At 41.3% G+C, this 14,595-nt stretch overlaps 3 protein-coding genes and 3 non-coding genes across 8 annotated transcripts in view; 4 read left to right on the top strand and 2 right to left on the bottom strand.

The window, feature by feature from the left end:
• Nucleotides 1-353: 353 nt before the first annotated feature.
• Nucleotides 354-6,751, top strand: LOC143007847 (cold shock domain-containing protein E1-like). The gene is made up of 15 exons (XM_076159329.1): nt 354-428; nt 516-597; nt 727-855; nt 1,023-1,148; nt 1,245-1,460; nt 1,692-1,832; nt 1,932-2,096; nt 2,540-2,647; nt 2,931-3,109; nt 3,196-3,308; nt 3,403-3,522; nt 3,627-3,805; nt 3,974-4,137; nt 4,335-4,467; nt 4,685-6,751. The coding sequence occupies exons 1-15, from the start codon at nt 412-414 to the stop codon at nt 4,730-4,732; spliced, it is 1,920 nt and encodes a 639-aa protein (XP_076015444.1). The 5' UTR covers nt 354-411; the 3' UTR covers nt 4,733-6,751.
• On the bottom strand, nt 4,942-9,724 carry rassf11 (Ras association domain family member 11). Its single transcript, XM_076159330.1, has 3 exons — nt 9,663-9,724; nt 7,002-7,116; nt 4,942-6,911 (listed from the first exon to the last, which is right to left on the bottom strand). The coding sequence occupies exons 2-3, from the start codon at nt 7,102-7,104 to the stop codon at nt 5,578-5,580; spliced, it is 1,437 nt and encodes a 478-aa protein (XP_076015445.1). The 5' UTR covers nt 7,105-7,116; nt 9,663-9,724; the 3' UTR covers nt 4,942-5,577.
• Nucleotides 9,725-10,969: 1,245 nt separating this feature from the next.
• Nucleotides 10,970-11,040, bottom strand: trnag-gcc (transfer RNA glycine (anticodon GCC)). Its single transcript has one exon. It is a non-coding gene; the product is annotated as a tRNA-Gly (tRNA).
• A 137-nt stretch (nt 11,041-11,177) lies between these two features.
• On the top strand, nt 11,178-11,248 carry trnag-gcc (transfer RNA glycine (anticodon GCC)). The gene has a single exon. It is a non-coding gene; the product is annotated as a tRNA-Gly (tRNA).
• A 605-nt stretch (nt 11,249-11,853) lies between these two features.
• Nucleotides 11,854-11,924, top strand: trnag-gcc (transfer RNA glycine (anticodon GCC)). The gene has a single exon. It is a non-coding gene; the product is annotated as a tRNA-Gly (tRNA).
• Nucleotides 11,925-14,065: 2,141 nt separating this feature from the next.
• The window catches only part of LOC143007831 (AMP deaminase 1-like), a 28,318-nt gene continuing 27,788 nt past the window's right edge, over nt 14,066-14,595 (top strand). For 2 of the 3 annotated variants that reach the window (XM_076159308.1, XM_076159310.1), the window contains exon 1: nt 14,066-14,143. In XM_076159308.1, coding sequence (XP_076015423.1) covers nt 14,122-14,143 — 22 coding nt within the window. In that variant the 5' untranslated portion in view covers nt 14,066-14,121. Of the gene's footprint in view, nt 14,153-14,595 lie in introns of all 3 variants that reach the window. The other variant, XM_076159309.1, reaches the window with a different exon arrangement.

The raw sequence follows: 14,595 nt of genomic DNA, 5'->3' as shown, positions 1-14,595 counted from the left end.
CTAATCTCTAGTGACAATCACATTTCTTCTTACGTCAACAGAAATGACGTCAATCGTTGTGACATCATCACAGGGAAACAGTTTGTATTTTGACTCTTTTGGTAAAACAGATTGAGCTAAACTTGGTGTGGTGAACATAAACAGAGTTACTAAGTGTCAAATACATGTTTCAATGCTATGGATAATAAAGAGATGAAGATGCAGCAAAGTGCCTGTCAAGAAGCAGGCAAAGCTAAGCTGGAAAACCAGCTCATGATCATGTCTGAAGCCGCGGATCAGCTCCATTTGACCAAGCAGGGTGATTTCTTTCAAGGTGAGCTGGAAGAGGCTGTGGTTTCAAATGAAACCTTTACCCCAGATGATGTAGAGGGCAACATCCACCTGGACACAGGTGATAAAGTCAGCTCTTACATGGAGACCAACAAGCAGTGAGTCCCTGAGTCATGTTAGTAGAGGTGGAACAGTTGCATACTGTCGCCCTGGATTTATCTGTGTTTAAACCTGGATTATTTCAGTATTGGTGCAGTCAGTGCTCGGAACATTCAACTGGTGAAGAAAAAGCAAATGAGGTGCCAGGGTGTAGTGTGTGCCACAAAGGTAAGGGTATACACATTTAATTTCACAGATCAATGTAATAGTATCCTAAATAATATTATGGCAAAGAATCTAACTCAGTCCATAATCTCATATGAGTGTGTGGTTGAACCCTGCTGTGTTGTCTTTCAGGAGGCTTTTGGCTTCATCGAGAGGGCTGATGTGGTGAAGGAAATCTTCTTTCACTATAGTGAGTTTAAGGGTGATCTGGAAGCTCTGCAGGCTGGAGATGATGTTGAGTTCACCATCAAAGACAGAAATGTAGGTGTTTTCCACCTTTACATTTTAAGGGTGTCCGTCAAGACTTCAAGTGTGTTTATTCTAAACCATCCAAAGCTTGTTATCCACAGTTATTTACGGATGGTGATTGTTTGGGACTTTCCTGAACACGCCTGACAGATTGAAACCTTCTCATCTTGTCACTGTAGGGCAAGGAAGTGGCCACAGATGTGAGACTTCTCCCCCAAGGAACAGTAATCTTTGAAGACATCAGCATTGAACAGTTTGAAGGCACAGTCATCAAGGTCATTCCCAAGGTTCCCACCAAAAACCAGGCAAGTTCTACTTTTCTACAGAGGCTTTGGTGCATCTCCCAGTTTATCAAGCATTTGAAAAACTAAACATAGATCCCTTTTTTTGCACCCCTATAGAACGACCCACTACCTGGTCGCATTGGTGCCAGGATTGGTTTCACTGACAAGGAACTGCCGTTTGGTGAGAAGGATACAAAGTCCAAGGTGACCCTTCTGGAAGGAGACCATATACAGTTCAACATTTCCACTGACCGCAGAGATAAGCTAGAGAAGGCCACCAACATCGACATCATCCAAGACACATTCAACTTCACTAAGGAGACCAGAGAAATGGTGAGGAATTGTGATAAATAAGAAAGCTTCTTCTAGGGACGAGTCAGTCAATGAACTTCATTGCAACTCAAATGTATTATTGTAAAGGAAGTCCCCAACAGTCAGGTTTATCATGATATGGCCTACAAATATGGCCTGAGTTGTTGTCCCTGGAATGTGTCTGATGTCAGACCCAAGCCCAATAACTGATGTACTGAAGTAAATACCATCTGCAAAATATTCTTCATCCAGGGTGTGATTGCTGCTATACGCGATGGCTTTGGTTTCATCAAGTGCGTGGATCGGGATGCCAGAATGTTCTTTCACTTCAGTGAAGTCCTGGAAGAGAGCCAGCTGCACATTTCTGATGAAGTGGAGTTCACTGTTGTGCCTGTATGTTTGGTTCATACAATCCTAAAACTTGTTCAGTGTCTCAAACTACATGCATGTTGTAAATATAACATGAAGTAAACTAATATTCTCCCTTTGAAGGACATGCTGTCAGATCAGAGGAACCATGCAGTGCGTATCAAGAAGCTGCCCAAAGGCACGGTGTCTTTCCATACCCAGTCTGAACAGCGCTTTGTGGGTGTGGTGGACAAGGAAGTTGTAGCAGCCAACGCTAAAAATGCCAGTCCCAACACAGGCAAGGAGAAGGTAGTGTCACAAAAACAAATAAGCAATGTTGTTATTTTCTCCTGGCATACTGGACGGCTCCCGGCTTCAAATGTTCTGTAACAGCATCATATCATGAAAACAACATTAACATGAATCGGGTCTATTTATTGGCATGCATGCTGATTGTTGCGCCAAGCTCCCTGTTAAGTCATTGCACAGCTATCATCTATCGGTTTTCTGAAACCAATTGTTTACAAAACCGTATAAGTTGATAAGTTATAGAATCATATTGTGAATGTGCATTGTGAGTTTACAAAGTATGTGATCTCTGTGCCAGTGCTGCATGAATACAGTAACATATCAAATGATCAAAAATGTACAATTTGTGCCCCCCAATACCTCCATAAGACTGAGCTCTGGGGTTGAGTCTGAAGCGACTCATTATTTGGAAAGCTAATTCCTCATCGTATTTGTCTCTGTAGGAATGTGAAGAAGGAGTGATTGCATATGAGGACTGTGGAGTAAAGCTCACTGTGGCATATCACACCAAGGACCTGGAAGGAGCATACAACCCACAGGCCGGAGATAAGGTACCGCATTTGACCTTTGACTACATGACTTGACATGACAAAACATGACTACAGCTCTTGTGTTTGAAGTTGAACCAGCCAGCCTTGCTATAAATCCTCCCTTACTTATCAGCCCAATGAAGGCACATCGTTAAAGCAGATACATTCCTTAGTACATGATTGAGCTTAACTATGGGAGAGGTATTCAACCATGATGGAGAAGTTCTCTGCTGTGGTTAAAGGAACATCATTTCGATATAGTGGAGTCTTGTATGTGCTCTATTAATCCATGTTTGTCCTCTAGGTGGAGTTCTCTATCAATGAAGTGAAGCGGACTGGTCAGCAGAGTGCCGTCTCCATCAGAGTCCTAAACCGTAACATCTCCAACTCCAAGAGACTGCAGGGATTTGTCGCCACACTGAAGGACAACTTTGGTTTCATTGAGACTGCCAATCATGATCAGGAGATTTTCTTCCACTACAGGTACAGTTAAAGAGTCTTGAGTTGGTTTGGGATAAATTGCTAGTTGCTCACGTTATGTATTTACTTCTTTGCTCTTTGTTCTCCAGTGAGCTTTGTGGAGACTTGGAGAACTTGGAGTTGGGCGACACTGTGGAGTATTTGCTCTCTAAGGGCAAAGGAAACAAAGTTAGTGCTGAAAAGGTTACCAAAGTGGCTGCAGGTAATCCCAGTTTAAATTTATTCACAGATGTAGTGGCAGTGTACTTGGATTTAGTACAAATAAATAAGTGTGATCTTCTGTTATCCACTTTCAGTGAATGGCATTGGTGAGGATGTTGGTACAACAATACTGCAGGGGAAAGTTATCCGTCCTCTACGCAGTGTGGACCCTTCTCAGACAGAGTACCAGGGACTTATTGAAGTCGCGGAGGAAGGTTTGTTACAACTACAGTATGTTGTGAATTGAAGATTGTAAGCAGAGATTGCCATTTCGAAGTCAGCAGCACTCAGATGCCCTCTACCCTTTTGCCTGTTACAGGTGGTACTAAAAGCCTGAGTTATCCCTTTGGAATTATGGGTATGGCAAATAAAGCCGATTGCCTGCAGAAAGGAGAAGTGGTGAAGTTCCAGACGTGCACAATATCCCAGACTGGACAGAAGATGGCCTGTAATGTGGTGCCGCAGCGTAGAGCCTTGGTGGAGTGCGTCAAAGACCAGGTGATCACTTATTTCATTTGGTACTAGTGACAACACATTTAACTTTATGTTTTGGAAACTTGACTTTTCCTGTTATGGATACTGATTTGACACAACCAGTTCTACGGTGTTAAAATGTTGCTGTCTAGAAATAACGGTAATGAAATTAACTTATTTTGCTGCCCCCAGTTTGGCTTCATTACATATGAAGTTGGTGAGAGCAAGAAGCTGTTCTTTCATGTAAAAGAAGTACAGGATGGCTTAGAGCTCCAGGCAGGGGATGAGGTGGAGTTCTCGGTTTTCCTCAATCAACGCACAGGAAAATGTAGTGCCTGCAATGTACGCAGAGTCAGGTAAGGACTCAAGAGGACCTGTTTTTGAAGGCGGGGCCCATGTTCTCCCTTGTACTTTGTTTTATAATCTGATTACATTTACAGACTCTGTCCATTTTGTACCTTTCTGGAGTGTCATAAAGTGAAAGTAAAGTAAGGTCCAAAGTTGGGCCCCACAATTTTGATCTTCCATGCTCATTTTGCACCTTATGTTACAGTGAGGGGCCTAAACCACTGGCGACTCCACGTCCTGATCGCCTGGTAAATCGACTGAAGAGCATCATTCTTGATGATGCCAGTGCTCCTCGTCTGGTCATTGTGAGACAGCCCCGTGGTCCTGACAACTCCAAGGTACACCAAACATGATAGCATTTCATTAGAATGAAATTTGACATCTGGTATAAAGTATACCATTTATGAATTATAAGTCTGGCTGGCTTTTGTTCTTTATAATAGTTTATAGTGTGCAAAATTTCAGATCTATGTAGCAGTGCATAGAAGTTAACTTTACACTGAGATTTTGCATATGTAAACCTCAAGAACATGAATTGATCTTTTTTCTGTACAGGGTTTCAATGTGGAGCGGAAGACTCGCCAACCTGGTGTCATTGATTGAGCAATACAGACCCCCAGCCTGTTCCATGTTGGTGGGATCAAAGATCAAAGCTGGCCCTAAAGATAACGGCAGGGGATAGGGGAATTTGATTTGACACATGCTCGTACACACAAACTCTGACACAAAACATACTCATATGTACACAGGGATCTGTAGTGTTTGTGTTTGTTTAGGAGACATGCGAGGAGGCATCCGAAATTACTTGTGGCAGTTCCTTTTATTTTCTGAAAATTTCTATTCTACAATTAATTTATATAATACATACAGAAGGGGAGAAAGAAAAGAACAAAAACTATGAAAAGAGCAAGGATATGATATACTGCATATTGAAATGACAAGACAATGACAAGTTGTAATGTTAAATGACATCAGTGTTGCTTGTATGACGATCATTACAGTTTCTACAGGAAACACATACACAGGTTATCTTATGTTGTTTTGTTAATGGTCTTCAATGAAACAGTTGAATTAAAGTTTTATGAAAATCCTCTTATTTTGAAGAAAGCATTACATACTGAGGTTGCTGCAAAAGAAACAAGTTACATTTAGTAGTACTCTGTTGAACTCGATTACAAGTATGTTCGACCTTATTTAGAATAAGTATCAAAACTATGTATCCTAATCTCTATCCAAATGTGGATACATATTTAAGTGTCTAATAAATGTGCGAACTGTTAGTATTGTCAGTAAGTTTACATCCATTCTTATTTGGTCCTCCACCATAATGAGGACTGAATAAAATTCAACCCATGAATGTAGTTTAATAAAATCTAGTTTACAGCCAAGTCAGTATAGAATCTGTTATCCATTTGACGGCCATCAGCCCCCCCTCCCCTCTCTGTTTCCTACACCTTGCTGCTGCTCAGATATATTGTGAGCTCAGAGCGGTGAATCACCTTCCTTTTACTGTCTGTTTGGGAGTTTTGGGCTTCAGACCAGCGTGTCCACCACTCCCTGAGCTCAGTGGGCCCTGTGGGCCGGCGCCCAGCACTCTGGTTGGGTGGAACTACAGCATGAAGAGGTTTGGAGGGGTCTTTGGGCAGGGATTTCCTATTCATTTTTACATCACCATCAGAATTACATCTTTCCTGATGGAGGTCCCGAATTGAACCCATTACATTCACAGCATTCTTGTCAGCTTTTGACCCAATTTCCAAATCGGTGACATTTTGAAGCTCAGAGAAATTAGGCCTCTGCATGTTACTCTTGTACTCCTCCAATTTGGCCTTGCACTCCCCAGCCCTCTCCTTCATCTCAAGGAATTGACACTGCAAATCTTTCTCATAAACCTCCTCTGCTTTCAGCTCATTCTCCCAATATTTGATTTGCTCCTCCTCCTCTTCAACAATCTTCTGCTCGACTTCCTGCTCTTCTTTTCTGGCTCTCTGTTGTTCCTCAAGCTCCATTATCTGTTTGTCTATACCTGTTATCTGCACCTGTAAATCTTGCAAACATGTGATCTGCCATATTATAGTTTCTCTTAAAGTATTTTTCTCATCTGCACTCATAGCACATCTGGAGCTTATTAGGTCATCAGATTTTGATCTTTGAGTTTTCTTTGAGTGTTTGCTTTCTTTACCCCTTGGTCGATTCCCTATACAGCAGGTAGTTTGATGATCCATGTCTGACTTAACAGGCTTTTCACCTCTGACCTTGCTCATCAAACATCCTGGAGCTGATGTGTCTTTCTCAACACAAACAGAAATGTCCACAGAGTTATGATTCTTTTTATCATTCTTCTTTCTGCCCTCCTTTACACAGGCTGTATTGTACACTTTGCCTTTGCCCAGACTCTCAAACCATCCCCAGGCCTCCTCCATGAGTGTCAGAGACTTTCTTTTCTGCCTTTTCTGGTCCTCTGCTGGCTTCTCCGCCTCTTGAGGTAGGCAGGATAGCGGTGGCAAGCTTCGACGATGCAAACTCAGCGAAGCACTGCCCCTTCTCGTTCTGGCCCCGGCATCTTTTCTTCTCATTGGAGGGCAAGGCTGGTATCTGCCACCTAACTTAGACCTCCCCCTCTCTTCTTCCCAAAAAGAGGGTCCATTGAGGAGCAGAGTCAGCTGGACCTCCCTGGCTTGCTGACCGTACTTCTCTAGCGACTCCAAGAGACGTTCACTGGGCGTCATGCTCCGTTCAAAGTCCTTAAATTTCTCTCGTAAAATGTAACGCCCCGGCTGACCTAACGGGAATGAATTTGGTTTAATTTGTCAGTTTAGTCAACATAACAGAGGTAGAACTCTAAAGCCACAGTGGCACATTACATACATACCGAGAGCTTGAGCCAGCGCTATGACCACTTCTTGGCATGTTGTTTCCTCAGTGACACCGCAGACCACACGTTGGACACCATATACGGAGACCTTCACCTCCATTGTTGATCTTATCTGTAATTTAACAAAAGAGACAATGGATTTATTATTTATTTTAACAGCTCAAACTAGTGCAGAAGTGTGTCTATTTTCAACAAAACAATTAATAATACAAGAAAAATAATTACACTTATTGCAACGATAACGGAATTCTCTCATGTCGGATGTCTCACCGGCGCCGTGTGACCACAACTTAAAGATGGACCGGAAGATACTTGATGTTTTAATGCAAATGGACTTAATACTGTACTTAAAATGTAGCACCGACTTTCACAACTCAACAAATGATAATGACGCACCGAGCTCAACTTTCCTGGTAAGTGGTTTTGTTTTGTTAATACGACGCAGTCTAGCCCAACATTGTTTTCTCTCTGGAACCTGTTGTTTTATACAGCTATGGTTGTGCGGTAAATATATTTGTCTTGCTTGTTGGCTTAGTTAAAAGCGTAAAGGTTGTATTTTACCATGGCAACGGTTCGGCGTCTACCGTCGATCCATTTTCTTCCTACGCCAAAAGAAGTGGCGTCATTCGTTGTGGCATCATCACAATCAAACAGTATAACTTTAGACTCTTTTGGAAACACTCAGATGGAGCTAAAGTTGGTGTGGTGAACATAAACAGTTAATAAGTGGCAGATACATGTTTCAATGCTATGGAGAATAAAGTGATGAAGATGCAGCAAAGCGGCTGTCAGGAGGCAGGAAAAGCTAAGCTGGAAAATCAGCTCATGATGCTGTCTCAAGTCCTGGATCAGATGACTTTGAAGAAGCAGGGTGATTCTTTTCGAGACGAGTTGGAACAGTCTGTGTCAAATGAAACTCTTCAAATTCTTCCAACCTCTTCCAATCTCAGTTCTGCAGAGAACGCCATGGCGGAGCTCAGGTTTCAGTTACAGGAGGCTCAGTCCAAGAGAATGGAGGTTGAAGAGAAGCTGAGCAGTATCACCCAGCCTTCAGAAACAACACAGACACTTGCTGAGCTCAATAAACAGCTGGAGGGCGCTCTGTCTAATGAGACTAAGGCTTCTTCCAAGCTCAGCTCTGTAGAGTCTTCTTTCGATATGAGCTGTGCAGAGGAGACAATTGCACAGGTCAATGATCAGCAGGAGGATCGATCAAGGAAGAGTCAGGGTTTGTCCAAGGCGACTGCCATCCTGGATTGGCTGAAGTGGAAGCTCAGTAGGAACAGGAAGGCAACGAAAATACAGCTGGAGATACATGGCAATCTTAAAGCCCAGTTGGAGGTGGCTCTGCCCAAAGAGATCCACCATGGTAGGTCTAAGGAGGTGGACACACAGACTCGGCAGACTGTCCAGAACCATGACGACAGTGTCTGTGTTGTGGAAAACATTGAGCAACCAGGGGACAGTAGGATCTTGGCTGTGATAAAGCCAGCTGAGAAAAGTAACGCCCTTGTCCTGGAGAATACAGAGGCCAGGGATATCAGTCAGGAGGGGAGGCAGTATTGGAAAAAGAGGCGGCGCTTTGGGGCCTTTGTCACAGATCTGTGGTGTATCAGCTTTGGGACAATAAGCAACAGTAGTGCTGCAAACTTTACCTGTGGAGGGCATTGACGTTCAAGCAGGAACCTTTTTTGCCCGTATGTACGTAGGTGTTCTCTGGGTACTCAGGTATCAGGAGTAAGCAGTAGCATCTGGTTGCAATTCTCTTGGGATGTGTAGGCATCAGAGCCACCACCAGGGGGTACTACCATTCTATTTTATAGAGCTGTTGGTTTCGATGCATTTGTTGTCCACAGCGGTAGTAAACCACTCGGTGTACTTAACCAAGTACAGTGTTTGTCCGTATTACATTTTTGAATGTGTAACTAAACCTTTGCCTTTTCTCCTTTACATTTCAAAAGGAAATCTTACATTTTACCCTGAATCATGATTGAAGATTGCAAGATATGCATGTGTTTAGTAGAAGCATGTGTTAAATAATTGCTTTGCAGAATCACGTTTTACATTTAACCCACCTAATCTGCAGTGTTCAAAGTAATCCAAGAAATACATTTCAGAAGGCTTTGTTTAGAGGAAGAGGAGTGGAATAAGAATCACAGCACAATCAATAGCCTATTTGTTCAATAATGTGATGTAGTATATAACTTAACAAAAAAACAAGTGATTTATAAGGTATTTTTCTATTTCATTGTATTTTCTATTCTAAGTGGTTCTTGAACAGCTAATAGACACATATCTTCCTTTTACATTCCTTCTTTCTCTATTTCTGTCCTTATTTTCTTTATTACATCTTCAGTTGATATACATATTCTACCATTGGATACTTTTATTGGAATACTTGAGTGCAGGCTTCAGTAGTTCTGAACTTAAACTTTAAATGCAGTAAATGTCCATGTTGTCTCCATTGGGGGAAGTGGTAGAGACGGGCAAATTGCATTCATTAACATCGACTGTAATCAGCTTCTTGGTTAAAAATCAGATTTGCGAGACGTTTATAGTAAACAGTGATGCTGCATTTTACATAGAACAAAAAGAAAACATGTTCATAAGAATGACTTCTAATAAAGCACATTATGAAAGCATGTTAAGGAGACCTACCTTTAAGTCCTGACTGTAGAAGAGATGCTTGGACCTGTTTGTGAATATTCTGCTTGGGGTTGACTCTGGTTTGGAGCAATTAAGACCAATTGAAATTCCTGCACGGAGAGATTGTGATCATAGGTCCCTACTGACCTGAAAAAACCTTTATTAAATATACTTTGTGCTCAGGACATTTGAAGTATCATCAATAGGAAAGGCCGATGATGATTGCCAGGGACAGTTTTTCCAAAAACAAAAAAATTCTACTAAGTAAGTCAATACTAAGTAATAAACGACATTTCTGTATGCTTTATGACCTAAATAAATGAATACATGTCATAATCAGTGTAACAGAATGTTCTTACTGTCACAATTCCTTTCAAAAGTGTCTTATTTTATCAGTCATTTACAAATGTTTGGTGGCATGTCTCGCAGCGGAAACATCGGGATTTCCCCCATTTGGAAAACTTGTTATTTTAATGGTCATGCCATTGCCCTGGATCAAGGCACTAGAGACTGTTGACACTTTGAGGATTACTATTGTGTGACCTAAAGTTAAGTAAACACTTTATTTCAGGGAAAAATCTCCAAAAGTAATATTTAATTGAAACGAATTAGGCAATCTTGAAATGTCACTTAATGGAGAATAAAATCATTTCCTCTTTTAGGATCTTTAACCTGGTCATTAACCTGATAGAAGTTTTATTTTATAAACTTACATACTGTTTTATGTGCAGTACGGTTCTACTGTATATTGCACTTTGTTTGCTCTCATAGATCACTGGGTTTTCTAATAGAGAAGCACATATTGCACCGTGGAATATAACCTCTTCCAAAACAAGTTTTTATGTGCAAACAAACACAGTGCATACACATGTAGTGACCAGATGAAGATAATGTGAGTGTTTTTCAAATTTGGGTGTTCCACTTTATCTTTCAAACAGGAAGGGTGATAGCAATCCGCACGTAAACATGCTGGAATTGTGAAGTGCCCAGAACTGAGCAATCACTATCAAGCATGCATTCATGTTGCAGTGAATCTATGCTACAGAAAATGCTACGTTATTCATAATTCAGCACTTTCATATTTTTTCACATTTCATCCATTAATACAAAGCTCATTCATACGCATAAGATCTTATTTCTGGTATTGTAGTGTTGTCCTTGTGCAAAATGTTTCCAAATTATACTTCAGCACACTAAGAACTTAATAACACATCGTAGCAAAGCTGTGGTTGTCAGTGCTGACGGTTTGTAGTAGCACCACGACCGCAGAACTTAAATCGCATCTTCTAAAATCCACGTGTTTCTAGATAAAAGGATGATGCATTGGCCGGGAATCGAACCCGGGCCTCCCGCGTGGCAGGCGAGAATTCTACCACTGAACCACCAATGCTCTGAATAGAGACAGGGTCTCTTTGATTTTTTTCTGACTTCACAGTCTCTGACTGCACAACTTTGGGACTTGGCTGAATTTCCTAGGAAGGGAGTGCGATGAGAATTTAGAGCCCCGTACACGCCATGTATGCTGTAGCATTGGTGGTTCAGTGGTAGAATTCTCGCCTGCCACGCGGGAGGCCCGGGTTCGATTCCCGGCCAATGCATCATGCTTTTCCCGTATTTTACTCCAACCGCTCCCCATCTCTGCAGTGTTTAACCAGTAAAATTGAGTACTCGTATGTATATAACGCGAATCTTTCTTCATCAAATGACAGTTCCAATCAAAGCCTTTTGCTCCTGCAAACTGCTCTCGCTTCATCAACCCTTCCACTGCTCGACTATTCTAACGCAGTTTAACACAACATTTTTTTTTGTCTTGATGTCGCTCCAGCACATGATATAATTAGAAAGACAGGTATATTTTGAGTCACTTTTGAAGACTAAAGCTTTCTTACCACTGATTTACACTGGTGTTTTAATTGGTTAAAATGTTCGTGAGAAATGAATAGTGTCGATCTCTGAAGAAAAATTCGCGTAATACACATACGAGTGTACTATTTTCCTAGTAAGACACTGCATAGGTGATGGGCAGCGGTTAAGAGAGAAAAATAGACACAAATGAGTTAAAAATGCCGTACCGTCGGACGCATGTAGGAGTTTTAGACTCCCTGCGCCACTCCCATCTTGGCAACTCAGCCACGTCCCAAAATCATGCAGTGAGAGGAGGAAAAAGTCGTTGGATTTTGGGAGGGATAGTATGTACATTCAAGCATTGGTGGTTCAGTGGTAGAATTCTCGCCTGCCACGCGGGAGGCCCGGGTTCGATTCCCGGCCAATGCATTATCATTTTTCTCGTTTTATATTCATTTGTGTATTTTCCTTCCAACAGCTCCCTATTACCTCTGCAACTACATTTTTTTATGAGTGCTACATCTCCATGCAGATGCCACATCACTCCTCCTTGAAAAAGTATCAAAGTTACTTCCGTGATGATTGCTCCAAATTGTATTTCCCTTCATTTCTGGTGAACAACATAGAAAGTTCAGTATTCCATTGAGTCTCTTAAATAGTTGTAAACTCTCTCTACATGCCAACACATGACATGGTTGTGAAAGGGCCTGCTGGCTCTTTATAGTCTTATCAAATGTTTGATGACAGATTTCTTTCTCCTAGGGCCCCACAGATACTGGTCAGCTCGGAATCACAGCTTTTGTCTTTCATTGGATTCAAGTATTGTTCTTTCTTGGTCCGTACAATGATTGTTGAAATCAATTAGAAGTATTGACACCTGGGTAAACCATCTGTGTGCCCAGGGACCTGAAGTGAGAGAGAGGAGCGCCTGGCTCCAGCTAGGATAGATTAGATGATGATGATAGGAGTAACACGATATGGAAGCCTGCTGAACTTGCTTCTACTGTCAGCAAGTGCAACATGTTCAATTAGAGAGAATGTCTCAGTATGTCACTTAATAAATCAGAGAAAAAAAAGTCATTGCAGTTATTTTTTTGCCTGTTCATTTGTTGTCAAACAGCTAAAGTAGCAAACTTTAAATATTTTGAGGAGATGGACATGTTTTTTTTAACTGCCCACAAAACACTTGACCCCTAGTCGCTCCATAAGAGGAACGGTGACATCTAGGATCACATTCCCTAAAAATAGATGTTGGATGTTTTAGGTCTTCAGACTGCACTGGGTCTTAGCATGAATAAAGGGACATGACTGCAATGTGCAAGTGACAAAATAACAAAAACACACACATTTAGAATTGGATGTAATATATGTAATGTAATTCAATGTAATTTGATAAAACTGCAGGTAATTTAATGTGGATTTAAATTTCTCATTTCTCATTTTCATAGCTTTTGAATGTTTCATTGTTTTTAATATTTTGAGCTAAACGATAGTTACATACCAGTAGAAGTAAGAGGAATTGTTTTGCGTCAACTGAATAGTAAAGACATTATAGCACCAGTTAAGCCTTTTTGCTATTAGATTCCAAATAAACATCTCATCATGCCACAAATTATGCACTTCAAATATCACCACAAAGAAAGACTTCTTTAAAGGACCTTTTATCCGTCTTTTCGCTGCAGTGTTGCAAAGCTGCTTAGGATATCATTGGTAAAAACATTGAAGACAGCAGGAGGGAGCTTTTATTAAAGCTACATTAACTGTATAACGTTGCTGTGAGTTGCATCGTGTCCATTTCCAAGTCTTAAGAATGATTACAGTCCTTGTGTGTGGTATGAACAGTGAGTATACCACCAGTGGTACTTGATGTGCCCCCTGGTGGTAACATCTGATGGATGGCAATGTCTGCACAAATCTCTGGAATCCTTCACATTATTGGCTAATATCTCAGTTATTGTTTAATCAGCTATGGATTAAATGGCCCACATGGCAACCGCAAGAGCCAAAAGATAATCTAGATCTTGGTGACATCATTGTTGTAGCTCTTGTTAGTTTGGATGACATCTCCTTGTAAGTTTGATGACATCACTATATTTATTTAAGTAGTCAGCCACACTTTTTTTTAAGTACATCAGAAGTACATTGGAACAAAATTGTGTTTTCACTGTTTTCTAATTAAACATTTAAAGGAAATTATTCTCATTGTGAGTGTGACAAATGCTAAAGTGACTCATCTATGCTGAAGAGGAAGCAAGACAAAGTACCACTACAGCAACCCATCTAAAAACATCATATGTGCCCAGGACCATGTGCATTAGCTAAGTCAGTGTTCTATAACATGAGCCTCCCTGCACAGCCACCCACCCTCTGTCTTTGTCTGCATGCTGTGCCTGTCACTGGGCCCTCGGTGCATGTTAACAACTTAAAATAGAATTGCACACATATGATTCCCCTGTTGGCTTTAGACGTATCGCGTGTGGGCACAGCAGGCTCTGGTTACACTTGAGGCAAAGAGCTTAATACTGGAGACACCATGCACAGACTCCGCACTTCCCCACTACAGTGGTCCAGCGGCTGACCTACCTTAAGCAGTTCTCAGGGCTCGTTTCTGCAGAAGAACGTCAACATGCCTAAAGTCCCAGTGCCAGGTAAGTGTAGCCAGAATGACACTGAGTTTAGACGTGCAGGATGGTTGTTTACGGTGGTGGCTCTTTGATTTTAATAATATTTTTCAAAGTATTAATTTAGATAAGCTTTAGTGTGCTTGTCTAGATAAATCACAAGGCTGAACTTGAATGGAGCTGAGCACTCTCAAACCTTTTACTTATCACTTAGAATCCATATTGATAGGGTCACATCACTTGCCACCCATTTGCCAGTATAATCTGACCCTGACAATTGGTCCGGACAGCTTTAATGACAGCTTTTACAGCGGTTAAGATTCATAGCATTCAAATAGGGCGTCCACACTAATACATAGTTATCAGAAGGCATTATCCCCCATTCAGACTTGGACAATTTATGTCTTTATAACTAATAGCACTGTATGATCGATGCTTTACACTTAATTGCCGGCCATTATAAACTTTTCATAAACCAA

This window comes from Genypterus blacodes, unplaced genomic scaffold, assembly GCF_046128005.1.
Source record: "Genypterus blacodes isolate CSIRO-AG114 ecotype Tasmania unplaced genomic scaffold, CSIRO-AGI_Gbla_v1 ptg000094l_1, whole genome shotgun sequence".
NCBI classification, from domain to species: Eukaryota; Metazoa; Chordata; class Actinopteri; order Ophidiiformes; family Ophidiidae; genus Genypterus; species Genypterus blacodes.
This window is presented reverse-complemented; position numbering and strand designations above follow the sequence as displayed.